Genomic DNA, 17,725 nt, shown 5'->3' on the forward strand with positions numbered 1-17,725 from the left:
CCTTCTAGCTTGTTCCTCTACAGTGAAGAAAGCTGATCATAGCTATTGATAGTTTCCTCCTACTCTTCCTTCCTTTCTAGTGCTATTCTGTCATATTTTTAAAAATAGCCTGCTAATTCATATATACCACCTCCTGTCCTAAAAATTTGTCCTAAATGAATATTCTATTCAACCTAAATTGAGTTTGGTTAAAAATGTCTTTTTTTTCTCTTGCAGCACCTGGGCATGGAAATAAAGATAAAATGTGCACAGGGTATAATAGCCCAAATAGCCCAAAATCATCATAAGACTTGATTATTCAGTGCCTGGCACAATTTAGGGCATCTTTTCTATTGAGTAAGAAGATAAAGAGGCAAGTACTGTGCCCATTTCCCAGAGTGCTAAAAATATGAAACCGTTGCCAAGGGATTTGTCTAAAACAAAGAAATCTAGGAAGTGAAAGAGGTATAAAGAATTTGGCTAAGCTAGGTATCCTGGAATAGATAGTCATTTTCTACTCCTACAACTCACTGTATGAGCTTATGCAAGCTAATTAACCTTGCTTAACCACTGCCTCCCTACTCACTTGTAGGAATGTTGTGAAGAAAAAACATGAATCTGCACCTCAAATTCCTGGACATGTGCACATAAGAAATTTTCAATAAATATGTGTTTAAGAAAGGACAGAATGAAAGGATAAAGGAAGGAAGGTGGGATCCTCATTTTAGCATCTATTCTTTCCATTATACCTACCTAGTTTTCAGTGAACATATGGCAAATTTAACATAGAGACTGAAAAAATACAAAGAAAGGAAAATAATAGAGTGAAAAAATACTGAAAGGAAGAGACTTGGTGGAAAGTTAGGGAAGACAAAAAACTTAAAAGAAAAAGAGTGGGGCTTCCCTGGTGGTGCAGTGGTTGAGAGTCCGCCTGCCAATGCAGGAGACATGGATTCGTGCCCCGGTCCAGGAAGATCCAACATGCTGCGGAGCGGCTGGTCCCGTGAGCCATGGCCGCTGAGTCTGTGCGTCCGGAGCCTGTGCTCCGCAATGGGAGAGGCCACAACAGTGAGAGGGCCACGTACCGCTAAAAAAAAAAAAAAAAAGAGTGAAAGAACACATGAAGGAAGGAGGGAAGCAGGGAGGAAGGAGAAGTAAAGGGGAGGGGAAAAATGGATGGAAAGAAGGAAAAAAGGAAAGAAGAAAAGAGTATGAGGAAATTAAGGAAGAAGGAAATTAAGACAAACAAACAAATAAAAACAGGCAAAAAAAAATAGAGAAAGATAATGAGTCTCTCAGCTAGATGTGTGACCTGTGGAAGAATTTATATTTTTCATTACCTTTATATAGATTTTCAGCTTTGTTTTAAGGTATAGTGTGTGGATTAATTATAAACATTGACTCTCAAGGTTTACAGATTTATGACAGATTAATCTAGGTTAAATCCATTAGAAGCTGTGTTGAAGCTAGTAGTCCCCTTCTTTTATATATGTACAGGCAGGCAGTACTGTAAGGCTAAAACATAATTTTAAAAATGACTCTACAGGATATTAGTCCATCGGCATGAAAAGTAACAGAGAATGAGTGAGTTGATCAGTCATTTCCTATCATGAAGAAAGAAAATATATAAAAGCCTTTGAAATGAATCTAAAATTGGAACACAGTAGACAAGTTAATGAAAAACTATGGGCCTGGCAAGAAACAACAATTGCATTAGGAAAAAAATGTAGATCAATGATAGAGAACACTTGAACATGTTTTAGCATCTTCCCTTCATTTCAAAAAGTTTTTAGCAGTACTCTAATGATTAAAAAATAGGAGTAACCAACAAGAGCTGTCTGTTAAATACACATTGAGATTTATAGTTTTTTCCTTTTATTTCTTTTAGTTTGATTTTCAAGTACTGAATCTCATCTAGAGTTTTCAAGATGTTTTAACTAGTCTCTTTATTGTGTTAAAGAACATAGGCAGTTTAAGCTCCTTCAAATTTTAGTGTTTTAAGTGTTTTAAATAAATATCACTATTGGTCAGAAGGTCTTCCTGAGGCCCCTCTTTACCTTTAGCTCTTGCTCACTTGCACCATCTGTACTCAAATTACAGTTTTCTGTTGAGGGCAGAACATCCAAGAACAGATTTTAAATTAGATACTACTCAGGTTGACATCCTGTTCCTTTTTTTAAGGAGTTTCTAAACACTAAACATGTTTTGAACTAAATTTTTTTAAAACTAAAAATATGATAGATTAGCTTCCCAGAATGAAAGAACTTCCAAATGACTTGGCTAGGCAGAGGCCTATATTTTAGAACAACGTTAAAAAATGTTATTTGAGAACTGTTTAATGTTCCAAAAGAAGAACAGCTAATGACCTAAAATTAGTAGATGTTTTAGAGTGTTCCCAGTGGCTGATTTCAATTCCCTTTCAAAGTAAATCTGAGCACTATAATGACAGCAGAACTTTCATCATAATTTACACAAGCTTTGCTACTTTCTTGTCATGGTAGACGTGGATTTAAAACAGAATGGTGGGTTTTTATAAGACTTTGAAGGGTCATCTCACTTAACTGCAGTACTTTACACCAGTGATTTACTCAAGAAATAGTTACTTGGTTCCTCCTATCAAGTGACTGTGTGGATTACACTACTAACTTAAACATGGATGCTGTCTTAAAGATTCAGAGAATCTACGAAAGGTAGACAAGTATATTAGAAAAATTAAACCTGTTAGAAAGCAATGACTTTCATAACAGAAGTACAAGAAATTGTGTGAACTGTTCGAGGAAGAATATACAATATTAATGCTATTTAACATTAAAATTGGCCTTATTATTTTTGGATTTAGAAATTGTCTATTGGAAAATTTTGAATTGTCATAGATCAAATTTGTTCAAATTATGACTGCCTGATTTTGGTCTAGTATTTCATTAACATGTCTGTCATTGTCTTAAATATTTATGAAATAAATAAGCTCTATAAATTCCATTTTTGTATAGAATGTTTGGTAACCACTGGATATATAGATATTAATTTCTTCTTCAAAGAGAATCAAATGCCTATCAGTAAAGTCAAGTGGCAAGTTGAAGGAGTCCTCCATTTAATAAATAACATTTTGTTTTTGTCATTGACCCTGTCATTAAAAATGGCAACATTGGTCCATAACAGTCCCCATCCACCTTCACAACATACAGCATTAATAACATCTCCACCCAATATTCCCTACACAGGCTGACCTCCACTTCCAAGTCTTTCCAAATGTCGTTACTCACTATTGGATGAAAGATAAATCCGTTTTCTTCATCCATGAATATGGTGAAAAAAAAAAATATATATATATATATATTTGTAAATTTCAGCCAGTTATCTCCATCTGTCATTTTACTCTATAAGGAAACAGATATAGCCTCATCCAAGCTGGAAAATTTGTGTTTTTAGCAATATCATAATGATGTTAATATGCTAGTAAGAAAAAAAAAAACATTGGTTTGATAAATATCCTTCCTAGAATATTACTTGCCACATTTAGATACATGATGAATACTTGTGGAGTAAGTGAATTAATGAATAATAAAATATTAACTACATCTCAGCATTATGATACTTCTTACTGCTCTGTTGAATGCATCAAATATATACAGGAATCTTGCACTGTTACCCAGTGAAAAGCTCAGTGCCTTTAACAGAACTAGAGGAAACAAACAGCTCTAATGTACAGCACCCATAGCTGAATTGAACTGGAACCTCTGGTAGCATGGGAGACGTTAGCCCAGGTAAATTGGTTTACTGACTTTTTACTCAAGACAGACTCCAAAGTGCCTTAACTCTTCCCTGGTTGCTTAAAATTTTAATACACAATTCGGCAAACATGATATAAAATTCACAGAATTTCAGTCAGAATGCTCTAATTCATGGTTATCATTGGTGCTCATACTTAGCTTGATTTACATATTTTACAATTGTAGTAAGGTTGTTTTTTGTTTTTGTTTTGTTTTGTTTTTTTCTACTCAGCCTCTTTTATTCAACTAGAATTTGAAACTATATGGAGAGAAAAGAGTAAGCAGAAAGAATTTTCCCGGGATTACAAACTCATCGTGACCTGTATGGAGTTTTTGAAGCAGCCCCATAAACTACTCGTGCAAATCATAGTGCCAATACCACTGAAAATGCCACCTAAGAGGTCATGACGCAAACTCTGTCCACCTCAGTTCTCCCAGATGTGAAGTGATGATATCAGTACGGCCTAGCTAAAGCCTTGGACAAGTGCTGGTGGGCTTCTGTGAAGTTACAGGTTTCTATGAAACCCAAAATGCTCATAAAAGCAGCATTCTGGTTACTGCCTATAACAGCCAGAGTAGTCTGTAAACAGTGTTTATGGACGTTTTTATAACCAAATCCATTTTGATAAACCAAAGATGTCTCATGCTTTTCCAGAGAATTACTATTCTTAAGGGTGTCAGATACAATGATGCCTGCAGAGACTCAACAATGATGAAATGATGCTTCAAGATATTTTGAGCACAAGACAGACTTTTCTTGTGTCAGAGACACTTACTTACAAGGAGGGCTTAGTCCTCCTAAGATCATTTCTCTCCCCTCCACTGACCAGGCCTGGTCTTGTAGGAATCTTTTTAAAACTACATCCAAAGAAGGATTTTTGTATATTATATAGCTCCCAGGAATAAGAGAATGAAGAGTTGTCACATCATTACCTTTTTTTCTAGGTTCTTTTTAAATAATATTATTTAGGGGGAGAGAAAAAGAGAGAATCATTAAACCATACCTAAGGCATTTGGATACAGTGGAGGTTTTTCTTATCCATTTTGCAAGAAAAGAATAAATGTGAATTCAATAGCGATAACAGACTGAATTCTCTGAGCTGGCAAAATGTATATTTTAAACTGATTTTCTGTTGTGTGAGGTCAAATTACTCTTGTTAAACTGCTTTAAAATTCAATATCACTTTCTCCTGTCCATGATTATTAGAAGGAAGGAAAGTGTAGAATATGTATTTTTTAAGAATTCTTTTCCTAGTTGTGTGAGTTACAATAAAGAATTCATTACATTCTATTAATATTATTACTTATAGGAAAATTTAAGAAAAATAAGAATCCTACAGTTTTCCATATAATGGATGAATACAGCTCATACAATATAGATATATAAGAAACTTTTAAAAATCATATTTGTTACATGACCATACTAGCCACAGAAAATTAAGGAATGAGCTGAAAATAAATTAAAGAATTCATACTAAATAGCTGCATATAATTCACAATGAAATTGTGAACTTATCACATTAATCATCTTACCAAAGTGCTTTTTCTTTCCCAATTGAATGTATTAAAGGGAATAAAAAATATCCACAATAATAGCATAGCAAAAATTCAGAGGATTTGAATATTATTATTCAAAAATAGTAATACTGAGCACCCTTTAAAAATCATTACATACAAAAAAAATCATCAAATTATACTGTTTGTTCATAAGCTTCTCTGTGTTCTTTGTTCAATACACGCAATTCTGTTAAATTGAAGCTAAACATGACAACTTAATTCATGATGTGCTATTTATTTTGTACTGTATTATACTGTGTATGTTGTTTCTTTTATTTGTTGATTTTCAGTAAGTGAAAGTGGGGGAGGGAAAGAAAGAGATCAGAACTGACAGCAAAACTGAATCAGTGCATCCCATGCCAATGAAGTAATGAAAACCCGCACTGTTCCTACAGTGGCAATAATGAATATAAATAGACAAAGGACGTTGAATCGCTACTGGGAGGAAAAGAATGAAGCATCCATTTCAAGAAAGAACCTTTTTCTGCCATCACAGATAGCTTTGTAGACTGGCTAAATTAGGATGCCATATAACAATTTCATGCTTTAAGAGAAGTCTTTGACAGACAGCTCTCACATATTTTATTTAGGGGATCTGATTTAATAATAGGAGTTCTGCTTGTTATAATAGTTGTACATGCCCAAGTCTCTCTCTCTCTCTCCTCCTTCCCTCTCTCCCTTCTTTTCCCCCTATCTCTCCCTCTCTCACAAAAGAAGAGTGTTTTGAATATAGATCTGGGTGACTTATAGGATTATAATCATTTTACCTGGGAGGCAGTACCTCATTGGATTCTGGATGTCTAAAATAATATCAATATATTCATTTATTATTTACTCACAGATGCCACACAAATATGTAATAACCCATCACTTAAATGTCAGAAGTAGTAGTATAGTTGTAATTATATGAGGTGATTTCTTTGACTAGACAAGTTTTTAATTGAAAAATAAGGACAGAATAATATGAAAACAATTACAGTGGTAGGCGTATGTACTTATAATGCTTAACTTGTAAATTTATAAAATTGTCTATAAATCGACAATATATTAAGAGTATGGCAGACGGTCACTAAGAGTTATTTTGGGATCTGCAAAATTTCTCATAGCCACATGATCAAAACTCAATAGATAAAATATTCTGTTCTCTTTCTGGGAACATGCTAAAGATAATTCTTGAAATTACACAGAATAAAATAAACTTATTGTATTTAAGTAAGATTTTGGATTTGCTTGTGCAGTATGATAGTATAAATGGATAATTTACAGAGTAAGCCATAAAAATGCTTAAGTTTTAGCTCTCCTATGTCACAAAAGTAAAAAAGTTAATTTACTAATGTAAAAGAGGAGGAAACAATATGTAATATGGTCCCCTAGATGAGGATTTATTCTGGTTAAGTAAAGTTTTTAAGATGTAATACATAAGCATCAATAATATAATTATTCTGTGGTGGTCTCTCAAAAGAAAGTCAAATGGAGGATTCCTTCAACTTGTCACTTGACTTTGCTAATGTACATCTGATTCATTCTGAAGAAGGAATTTATGTACATACATACATAGGCGGTTACCAAATATTCTCTATAAAAAAAGAATTAATAGAGTTTACTTATTTCCTAAACACTAGACAGCAAGAGACATTCTAATGAAATACTGGACAAAAAAAGCAGTCATAATTTGAATAGATTTTTATCTATGACAATTAAAAAAATGTCCAATAGACAAATTCTAAGTACAGACAAAAGAAGGTCAATTATAATATTAAATAGCATTTTTGCTTGCAATTCTAGACCTGCTTGCTTAAAAACTAACAATAAGGATAAAAAGGGAGCATAAAGGAAAACATGAAAAAAATGAATCAGCTTTTATCTAAATAGGATCTGAACAATTATCCTGAAATTCATGTAGTGTAAAGAATAGCAGTCCTAGACAGTAAATCTGACTATTATCCCAAATAGCATAATTATCTCCTCTCTACTAAATACTCTGTGCTCCTTTCAAAAGGATGGGCAGAGGGACTAATTCTCTGTAGTTATGCAAATCCCGCCTAGAAAGAACACTATCAGTAATAACCACTGGTCAGTTTATTTCAAGATAATATACCAGGTGCTATCATTGTCAAAATACCTGCATTATAATTCCATTCCAGTTGCTGTTTTTAATTATGAGGTTCTTCTCAACAGGAAACAATCCCACAGAGAACTGAAACAATTTATTTTAAATACTGTAAACAACAGAGAGGCTTTGCTTCATGGATTTGAGATTCCTCTTCATCCTCAGAGCTCACAGAATGTTATGCCAACTGAGCATACAGTATTGATACAGATAGATTCTCATTTCAAAACGTTTTGTCTCGTGAAAGGCCTTAGATAGAGATTCAAAAGGCTTTGATTCTTTGTAGTAATTCCTAAATATTATATTTTCTTTGCTTTCCTAGTAATAACGTTTATGGAAATACAAATCATTGTACAAATCAAATACCCTGGCTCTACATAAAATCCAAGGAAAACATTTAGATAAGACACAGTTCTGGACACAAGTCTTCAAAAATACAAATAACTATTTTTTAGAATAACAACATTTCTATAGGGTTCTTGTACCACATACTAGCAACTAAACCTATCTGCTTAAAGAAAGACACAAAATCACCAAAACCTAATCAGTTTAGGCAATTGAGGGAAGGTTTCCATTGCTCCTTGCAGGTTAGTAAATAAAAGGGCAGCTGAATAGAATTTAAGGAAATTTCAAGAAAAATAAATATCTTAGTTAACTAAGATCTGTTCCCACACTGAACTTCTAGAATTTACAATAACATTTATAGAGTACTTATTATATACTAGCTGTGATTTTTCAATGCTTATTTATTAACCCATTTAATTTTTTTTATCCTCACTTTTTTATCTTAATTTTGATGAGTCACAAAAAGGTTAAGTAGCTTGTCTAAATCATTGTGCTAGTAAATGCCCTAGCCTGAAGTTGAACTCGGTCTATCTCCTGAGTACATGACATACTAAGAGTAAAGTTGAAGCCAATACTTAGAACCTAAAAGAAAAAGATATAAATACAATAATATTTTATGGGAATTATTTGACACAGGAGACATTGAGTTAATTATTATAAGGCCCATTAAGGTTGGGACGTGCCTTATCTTCCACTACTTGCTCTTAGGGTGTCCATAACACAGAATTGCTTATTGTTGTCAGAATATATGATGTATGAAACTTCTGTGTCTCTGAGTGGAGTTTCTGTTATTCTCATTTGTTTATCATGGATGGAAACTATGTCTACACATGAAAATTTGGAATAAATATCCATGTTATTTAAGATAGTAAATTACTAAAAATATTAAACTGCTGCTTAAATATTATTCAATACTGCAAATTATGAAATATGCTTTAGGCCACATATAAGGTACATTGAGAAATTTGTTTGTAACTTGTAAGAATAAGTCAATTTTCTAGAGTAAGTATGAACCATATATTTTAGAACTAAACCTTTATGAAATCACAAATATACTGACCTCAAACAGAGTATACCACGTGGAGGTTGTATGACATCTGTAATGTGAATCTTGATATGAAATTCTGTTGATAAATACAGACTTAAATTTAACAATAGTTTTAAACATGTCATGGCAAAATTTACTACATGAATGTTAACTTGACCCTAGATGATGTAGAATGCTTTTGGTGTTTTAAGTTTCAAGGTTTGTTCTCTGATATCCAAAGTCATGAACTGCTTGGTCAAAACAACAAATTTTCTTCAGCAATATCTTTTGTGGTATACACGAGGTGACAAACTCGCTTTCAATCTTTCAGCTTAATCAGCAAACTCATTTTATATCTAATGGAACGTCACATCTTTTACTTTCCATAATTGAACACATAAAACTTTTGCAGATGCTTTTCAGGAAAAGAAGACAAAGCATAAGCGTTGCCAGCAAGTCATTGACACAATCCAAACTTGTAAGAATGTATCAGACATTTGATTAGTATTTTCTTCTCTTTCCACTAAATGGCTTAGTCGAATAAACACATTCTATAGTCTACATTTCCTGTTAAATTTTCCAGGCATGGTAAACTAGCCAGTAGAGAGCCACTAACTGAACTTAAACTTGGTCTCGTAAGTATATAGCACCAATTTTCTTGGCAGGCAAATAGTAAATATTCAAAAGCAAATGACTGACCAGTTAGAATGGGCATCATCAGAAAATCTACAAACAACAAATTCTGGAGAGGGTGTGGAGAAAAGGGAACCCTCTTGCACTGTTGGTGGGAATGTAAATTGATGCAGCCACTATGAAGGACAGTATGGAGGTTCCTTAAAAAACTAAAAATAGAATTACCATACAACCCAGGAATCCCAATACTGGACATATACCCAGAGAAAACCATAATTCGAAAAGACACATGCACCCCAACGTTCATTGCAGCACTATTTACAATAGCCAGTTTGTGAAAGCAACCGAAATGCCCATCGACAGATGATTGGATAAAGAAGATGTGGTACATATATACAATGGAATATTACTCAGCCATAAAAAGGAACAAAATTGGGTCATTTGTAGAGACGTGGATGCATCTGGAGACTGTCATACAGAGTGAAGTAAGTCAGAAAGAGAAAAACAAATATTGTATATTAATGCATATATGTGGAACCTAGAAAAATGGTACAGATGAACCAGTTTGCAGGGCAGAAATTGAGACACAGAAGTAGAGAAAAAACGTATGGACACCAAAGGGGAAAGCAGCAGGGCTTGGGGGTAGGGGTGTGATGAATTCAGAGATTGGGATTGACATATATACACTGATGTGTATGAAATAGATGACTAATAAAAACCTGCTGTATAAAAAATAAAGTTTTTAAAAAAAGCAAATTATTGGTTTCATGGTGGTTATTTGCATGGGGAGGCAGTATATTGAAGATGGTAAGAGTGTTGTCACTTTGGAGCTACTGTCTGTGCTGGAATCACAGCTCCAGTGACCTTGGGAAACTTTTAATACTCTTTCCCTGAGTTTCCTCAGCTGTAAACTGGGCTAAAAGTGGTACCTAGCTCCCATAGTTACTGTGAATACTGAATGAAATAAATAATACATAAAACAAACTTAGAACAGACTTAGGCAGCCCGGCATGTTTTGAGTATTCAGTAAGTGCTCTGATGGTGATTGTTCTATCTATACTTTCTGATTAACAACACTGAGCCTTCAGTTGGGCCACATACTTCCTTTGGCACCAGTCAGTTTGCACTGAAGCTAAAAATTTTAGATGGCTCTCAATGAGTCTAAGGTAAGATTGTAGTGGAATCTGCCTAATTTATAGAAAAATGAAAAAAAATTATAAATCTATCACTTAGATTATCAATATTAGGTGTACCAACAGCAAACCAAGGCAAAGTGTTTGTATTAGGTACTTAGTAACACATATTTGGGAAAGTAGACCATGTCTTTCACAGTTTCAACAAGGAGACTATGAATTTCATTAGGACTGCGAGAAATAAGCCTTTGAAATTGTTATACTTGTGACAAGCACACGACAGTGAACATATATTTGTCCTGTCCTCTGTATATTAAAATTTAAATACATAGATTTAAACCTAGAGATAGGAGTCAGCCTGTATTCATTATGATATTTTTACCTCTGAATAAATAATTCTCCATCACGTAACAATTTAACAACAAATTTGATCTATTCTATATCTTTGATCAATTTGTTTCATGGTTCAACTTTTGTTTTTTGTTTGTTTCTTTGCACTGTTTTGCTTTATATGGGAAAAGACTGAGGATGACAACCTTACAGTAGTAAGAATTGTTAAAGATATTTCAAAAGCAGAGTCATCGATGATTCTTTAGCACGGTCTTCATAGTAAATTCCTAAAATGGTTATAATTCTCTCTCCTTTCCCATACTATTTCCTGCCTATTTTGCCATTTGACTTTGCAGCTTCTCCCATCATGTGGAAGAGTGTACTTCCTCCTATTAAATTAGGCCTGGCCTTGGGACTTGCTTTGGACAATGGAATGAGGTGAAAGCAACATTCCAACACTTCCAACGTTTGGGTGTTCCTGCTTTTGCTTTATTTCTGCCAAACCATGAGAATAAGCCTGAGCTAGCTTGTTGGGGTAGGGTTGCCCTGTTGTCCCAGCAGAAGACAAATGAGAGAGAAAAACAGAGGTCAGCAAAGCAAACCCCAGACAACCCACAGTGGACCAGAGGGGCAGAGAGAGCCTCGTCAGGGAAAGCTCACCATGGTCCCGATGAAAAGAACCACCCAACCAGTAATAAATGCATAGTGTCTTAAGTCACTGAGTCTTGGAGTCTTCTCTGCACAGTTTATTCTTTCTCATTATATGACTAAGGCATGTGACGCTCATTGGGAGAAAAGTGAATGAATCAATCAATATTTGCTAATACATTTTATCTACAATTTATTTCAAAGTTACTTTGTGCTAGGAATGTTCCAAATATTTTACATAAATTCTCAGTTCATTTCCTCACCAATAAAAATAGCAACTGTGAGCCTTACTTTCCGGCTGTGAGGTAGGTGCTTATGGAATCACAAAAATAGGATTTGTCTCTTGTGGAAGTCTCACTGAGAATGGGTTTCCAGGTTTCCACGTGACACAAATACTGAATCCTTGAATTAGCGGTTAACTTAGTTAAAAGGAAAATTCAATTACTTAGAATCCTTTCCCCCTCTCTTTCTCATATAATTAGAGAGTGTATTTTTTGCTAGATGCCTTATGTTACAGTCTACAGTAATCATAGCTCTATTTTTAGAATGTTGGTATGTCACGCTTGAATTCTACATTTTTCTCATTAGTAACATTTTACAAAGTCTCTACTATACTAAATTTCATATTTAAAAAAGAAAAGTTCATTTTTTTAATAGTGTGGGGCATAGGAATAGAGTGAACATTTACCAATTTCATATCATAAACATGGCCATCGTCTATTTTAGCCTTGGAGATTAGGGTAATTTTAAGGTAAGCTTTTCTTCTGACTGGCATCAGTGATATACATTTCTTACTCTCTAGTATTTTTTGTTTGTTTGTTTGTGGGTTTTTTTTGTAAATATAACAAGCTAAATCAAAGCAATACCATATTTTGTATATTAGGGCTTAACCTTAAGTTGGTTCATTTTGTTGGTATAAAAATTTTTGGTTATTCTGTAAGTAAATTTAATAAAAGCTACAAGTAAAAAAAAAATCTTTGCTAATCATGTTTCTCCATGCAAAGGCATTTTACGTATGTTTAATTATCAATGTATATAAAATTCCAATGAGAAAAGTCATTTAGTACCCATTTTAAGGACTATAAATTCCTTATTCAAGTTAACATAGGAAAAAAATTAGAAGTCTTTAGTTTCACTGATTTCAAAGATTATTATTTCCCTACTAGATTATAAACTGCTTTTACTTCTCCCAACTAAGAATTGTAAACTTTTTTAGAAATATATTGACACGGAATCTATTACCCCAAAGCCCAAAGTAAAACTGAAGCAAAAAAAAAGATTAGAAACTCTCGTCCCGGATGCCTAGCTCAGTGGTACCTGACTCAGAGGAATATTATACTGACATCTCTTATCATTTTGACTGATGTCCTGTTTCTGTCTCAGAAGAAAAGAACATTTTCCTTCCCCATCATCTGTGCAAGCTAAAACAGGAAGGAGATTGCTTTTGACTCATTCTAATTATCAAAACTGCTTTCTCACTCTCATTACACATCTCTGGTCTCTCTGCTGAACTACATTGCTTCAGCAATTTTGTATGCCAGTTAATGGACCTTCTATCATGCATATTTATATCACCCTTCCCTGCTTCATTGTGAAAAAGAAAAAAATGTAAATGCGAAATGCATTTCTATCGCTATTTAGTCTTCAACTACATTCTATCACCCATATATTCACATCATTAGTTGTATACTTTAGTGCTTAGTTATAATAAAAATTGTCTGGGTAATTATATCATATATATATATATATATATATATATATATATATATATATATATATAATGATATATATATACACCGCTTTGAGAATACATCAACATTGTAGATAAGGTTAAATTTTACAGCAAGGAGTATTATAGAAAAACAGTGTGAAAACTTAAAAAAAAGAAAATGTAGAAAATAAGTAAATGATATTAGCTTCTTATACCATGAGTAGTTATCTTAAGAAAGTAATTACCTAAAAGTTAGTACAGATTACAATTATCAGTTGGATTAAGAAGAAATTAAAAGGTTAATGGTTAGAAAACCATACTGGATTACTAAGAGAGGCTGGAATGGTCACCCTTAATTAAACTTCTTAATCTATTGACTAATATTAAGGATGAAACCTGTGCTCTTTCATAAATCACACTGCATGCCACTTCCAGAAAGAGAATGTTATTCTAAATGAATCATATTTCTGATCCGGTAGGAGAAGTCTACATAAGATGCCTTTAAAATGTGTGTGGCCATTTCTCCCACTAATATTTTTCTGTTGCAAATAATTTTATGATAACTGATGTGAAATAAATAGTCAAATGCTGGCTTTCTGGGTCCAGGAAGTATGCTTAACAATGTTAAATGGGAAGTATCATGGCATTTATGTTTCAGCCCAAAGGCAGATCCACTTTTAGCACAGAACACAATCAGGAAGTGGCTCATCCATCTAAAGGAGCAGAGTATAAAACCTCCTTTTAATCACCAGAGGACACAGGGAAGCCTCACTTCCTCAGACACGGAGAAAGCCATGCACATAGCAAAAGATGCTCTATTCTATGCGTGACATGTATCTGGTGGCCAGCGCACTGCAGAGACCAAAAGAAGGAAAGCCGATCCTTCATAGAAGCACACAAAAAATTCTGTATATTCAGAGGTTTTTTCACAAAGGCCAGTATGAAGTTTGAACATTTCTGCAAATAACATTAAGGGTTCAACTCAAGGAAGCCACTTCCCAGCACAGGCACAAGGTCAGGGAAGGTGGAAAAAGAAAAGAAATGGGAGAACCTCAGGAAGAAAAGGAATCAAAACTGGACTGGAACATAGATGATTGCCTTACACATATCCTGCTAAGTTTTTGTTTTAACGAGTATCTGTCTTAAAGAACATAAAATTAACATAATATTACTGCCACATATCATTTAAAGTTTTAAATATATGCATCCCATGCATTCTAATCCATAGAATAAGCTCTATAATTCTCTATTAATACTCATGATAGCCACAAGTTTAATGAGCACACACACAAACACACACACACACACACACCCCTACAGGCAGTGTTATCAAAAAAAAATCTAGACTAGTGAATTCTACTTCTTCACTGTAGTAAAGCTGCTGTTCCCCGGAGTGACAAAAGTAAGTTTCTAGATAGAACAGGCATTACCAGAGAATATAGTCTCAGTAGGAATATTCCAGTCAGGGAGTTTCTCACTCTGTACTCAACTGCTCTCATACATATTTGAGTGGTTTCTAGAATGTTCTCTTGAGGTTTCCCTGACTTATATCCAGGCGGACCTTAATACAGACAATCTTGATTTTGTGAATCATCTACATATATTATTTTAAAAATAATAATATTCTTTTGGTCATTCATATGAACCAGATTTAAGGTAAAATTTCATTGTTGCAAAGCTCATAAAGTAATTATTATCAAATTGGGTTAATAGCTTTATATTTAAAACATCCTCTATTTATCCTCTAATAATTATGACAATTATTCATACCAAATAGTTTAGTTCAAAGCTAGGCTTTAGACTGCAATTTTTCCACAAGCAACTTCATTCCCCATCCTGCATTACACATGAAGGCAGGTACCATCCTTTTGGTCAAAATGAACCTCTTTCCTACTTCATTGCAAATGAAATGCTATCTTCGAAATATCATATACAAATTGTCATTCATTTCTTAAGGTACACTCGTGCCTTCATATTAAATAGTGAGCCCCACCCTCTCACCATCTATCCCAGACAAATTTTACCAACCTAGCTTTGCACACAACTCCGACTTCCCTTTAGGTTGGCGTACCCCTTGTTTGAGCTGGCACTAATCGATCAATACGCTCATACTTCAGCTGTTCAAGCAGCAGCTAACCAGGCAGCCACAACAAACACAATTCTGGCAGCTCCTAATGTGTGTCTCTGCTCATAATTCAGATGCTGTTTGCAAAGAGTTTATATGTAGACCATGCCGCTCTCACAAAGCTCAGTGCTAGGATTTTAAACAGAAAGCTTATTAGGCAAGCAGTCCTGCAAATTAAATCATTACAAGTAGTTGCCCAAAATAGTTTGGGAAGACAGAGTGCATGCTTATATATTTTTACGCACAAAAACTAACATTTTCTTGGACAAGGTCACTGTTATAGTAAATGATAACATTCTGGCAAGAAGCAATTAATATTGATTCAATTAAGTATCATATCATTTACCTATAAGAACAAACTAATTTCTTCCCAATTAAAATCACAGAGGTCAAGGACAGAAGGGATGTGTATGAGACAAGTAGATTTTTTTCTACCTGCTATAAATGTTTTTGGGTGGGAAATATGACTTAGTACAATTAGAGAAGAATGCATTTACTCAAAACCTCACACATAATTCACTTCGTAGAAACGGAGCAGACTGGACAACACAGTTACCATTCTGAGTGCTATGATGGTAGAAAAATAAACAGAATTTGGTGTTTGCACTGTAAGAGCTTACAGTATACAAGATAATATAAATATTGAAAAACTGTAAATGCACAAAGTCTTGTGCTATACAAGCCCATATCTGGGGGGAGGAATTCTGCCTGAGGCATTGACATGTAATCTGGATTTTGAAATGATTGGCTTTTGCCTACCTAGGAATGGTGTAGGGGTGAGGAGAGCACTCCAGTGATGGCAACAGCACGACTCAATGCATGGAGGCATGACAGGGTATTATGTATTTGGGGGTTCCTAAACTGACCCAGAATGGATAGTCCAGATTATGTGAGGAGATAAGGTTAGAAAAGAAGGTAGTTAAGGTTCTTTAGTGCTATGCCAATCTTATCTCAAATCCTTTGGACAAAACGGTAAATCACTAATGTTTATAAATAAGTATGTGTTATGATGAGATATATTTTGAGAGGAGCATTTTTACTTCAGAGAGAGTGGACTGGAACAGATAGGAAAATACTCTAGTAACCCAGTTAAACTAGCATGGGCAGCAAAGCTGGAGAGGAGCAGGGAGACTGGAGAAACATCTTAAAGATAGTAATTTGAAACATAGGGAGTAAAGTAGAATAAAGCAATTATACTCCAATAAAGATGTTAAAGGAAAAAAAAGTCAAAGAAGACTACATCAAACATTTTTTTAAAGTGAATGAGTAGTTACAGAGTGAAGTAAGTCAGAAAGAGAAGAACAAATATCGTAGGCTAACGCATATATGTGGAATCTGAAAAAATTGGTATAGACGATCTTATTTACAAAACAGAAGTAGAGACACAGACGTAGAGAACAAACGTATGGATACCAAGGGGAAAAGGAGGGGGTCGGGATGAATTGGGAGATTGGGAGTGACATATAAACACTATTGATACTATGTATAAAATAGATAACTAATGAGAACCTACTGTATAGCACAGGGAACTCTACTCGATGCTCTGTGGTGACCTAAATGAGAAGGAAATCCAAAAATGAGGGGATATATGTATACATAGAGCTGATTCACTTTGCTGTACAGTATAAACAAACTAACAGAATATTGTAAAGCAACTATATTCCAATTAAAAAAAAAGTGAATGAGTAGTAAAATGTTACTGGTACTTGTTTTATATGGAGTAGAAAGGACTCTACAAAGTTATCTCCAAGTTAAATAAATAAATAAAATATCCTTCAACATCATCTAAACTTCCTAATTATTGAAAAATTGCAAGGAAATATAGGAAAATAGGTGCATAAAATAATTTGATATCTCCCAAGCAATATAATTATCAAATGACAAAAGACTCTAGTCTGGCAATTAGCCATATGCTTTATAAGGAGAACTTTATTATAGCTAACACTAAATATTCAAACATGAAGATAGTATTATGTGCATTATTTATTGTTTTCTGTCTGCCACATGAGAATACTAATGTAAACATCAACTTAAAGAAACTTATTCCCAAACATTAACCATCTTTCAGTGATTATACATTATACTAACTAAATCATATTTTATTATATATTTCTATGAAATATATCATGGAAAAAAGTATGTATTATTGAATGTGAATGATCTGGATCTTATGATGAGTCTAAATTACATCTCCAAAAAGTAGATAGTTATTATCACTTCTAACTTATAAAATCCATAAAAGGTATGGGAAATGAAAATCATGTGTTCAAGTTATATATCAGATACACATACACGGATCCCCATGCATGATCCTTGACTGTCATCCTAGAATACCTTTCATAAACCTTTTCCACTTT

General features: G+C 34.0%; 1 protein-coding gene across 6 annotated transcripts in view; it reads right to left on the reverse strand.

The window, feature by feature from the left end:
- The window catches only part of PCDH7 (protocadherin 7), a 423,965-nt gene that overhangs the window by 23,901 nt on the left and 382,339 nt on the right, over window positions 1–17,725 (reverse strand). Inside the window, exon 3 of one of the 6 annotated variants that reach the window (XM_081246614.1) lies at window positions 8,822–8,885. The exons of 4 other annotated variants lie outside the window; for them this stretch is intronic. In XM_081246614.1, the coding sequence (XP_081102740.1) occupies window positions 8,822–8,885 (64 nt within the window). Of the gene's footprint in view, window positions 1–8,821; window positions 8,886–16,881; window positions 16,922–17,725 lie in introns of all 6 variants that reach the window. One more of the 6 variants, XM_081246616.1, reaches the window with a different exon arrangement.

The sequence above is a fragment of the Mesoplodon bidens genome, assembly GCF_964165515.1.
Source record: "Mesoplodon bidens genome assembly, chromosome: 1".
Lineage (NCBI taxonomy): Eukaryota > Metazoa > Chordata > Mammalia > Artiodactyla > Ziphiidae > Mesoplodon > Mesoplodon bidens.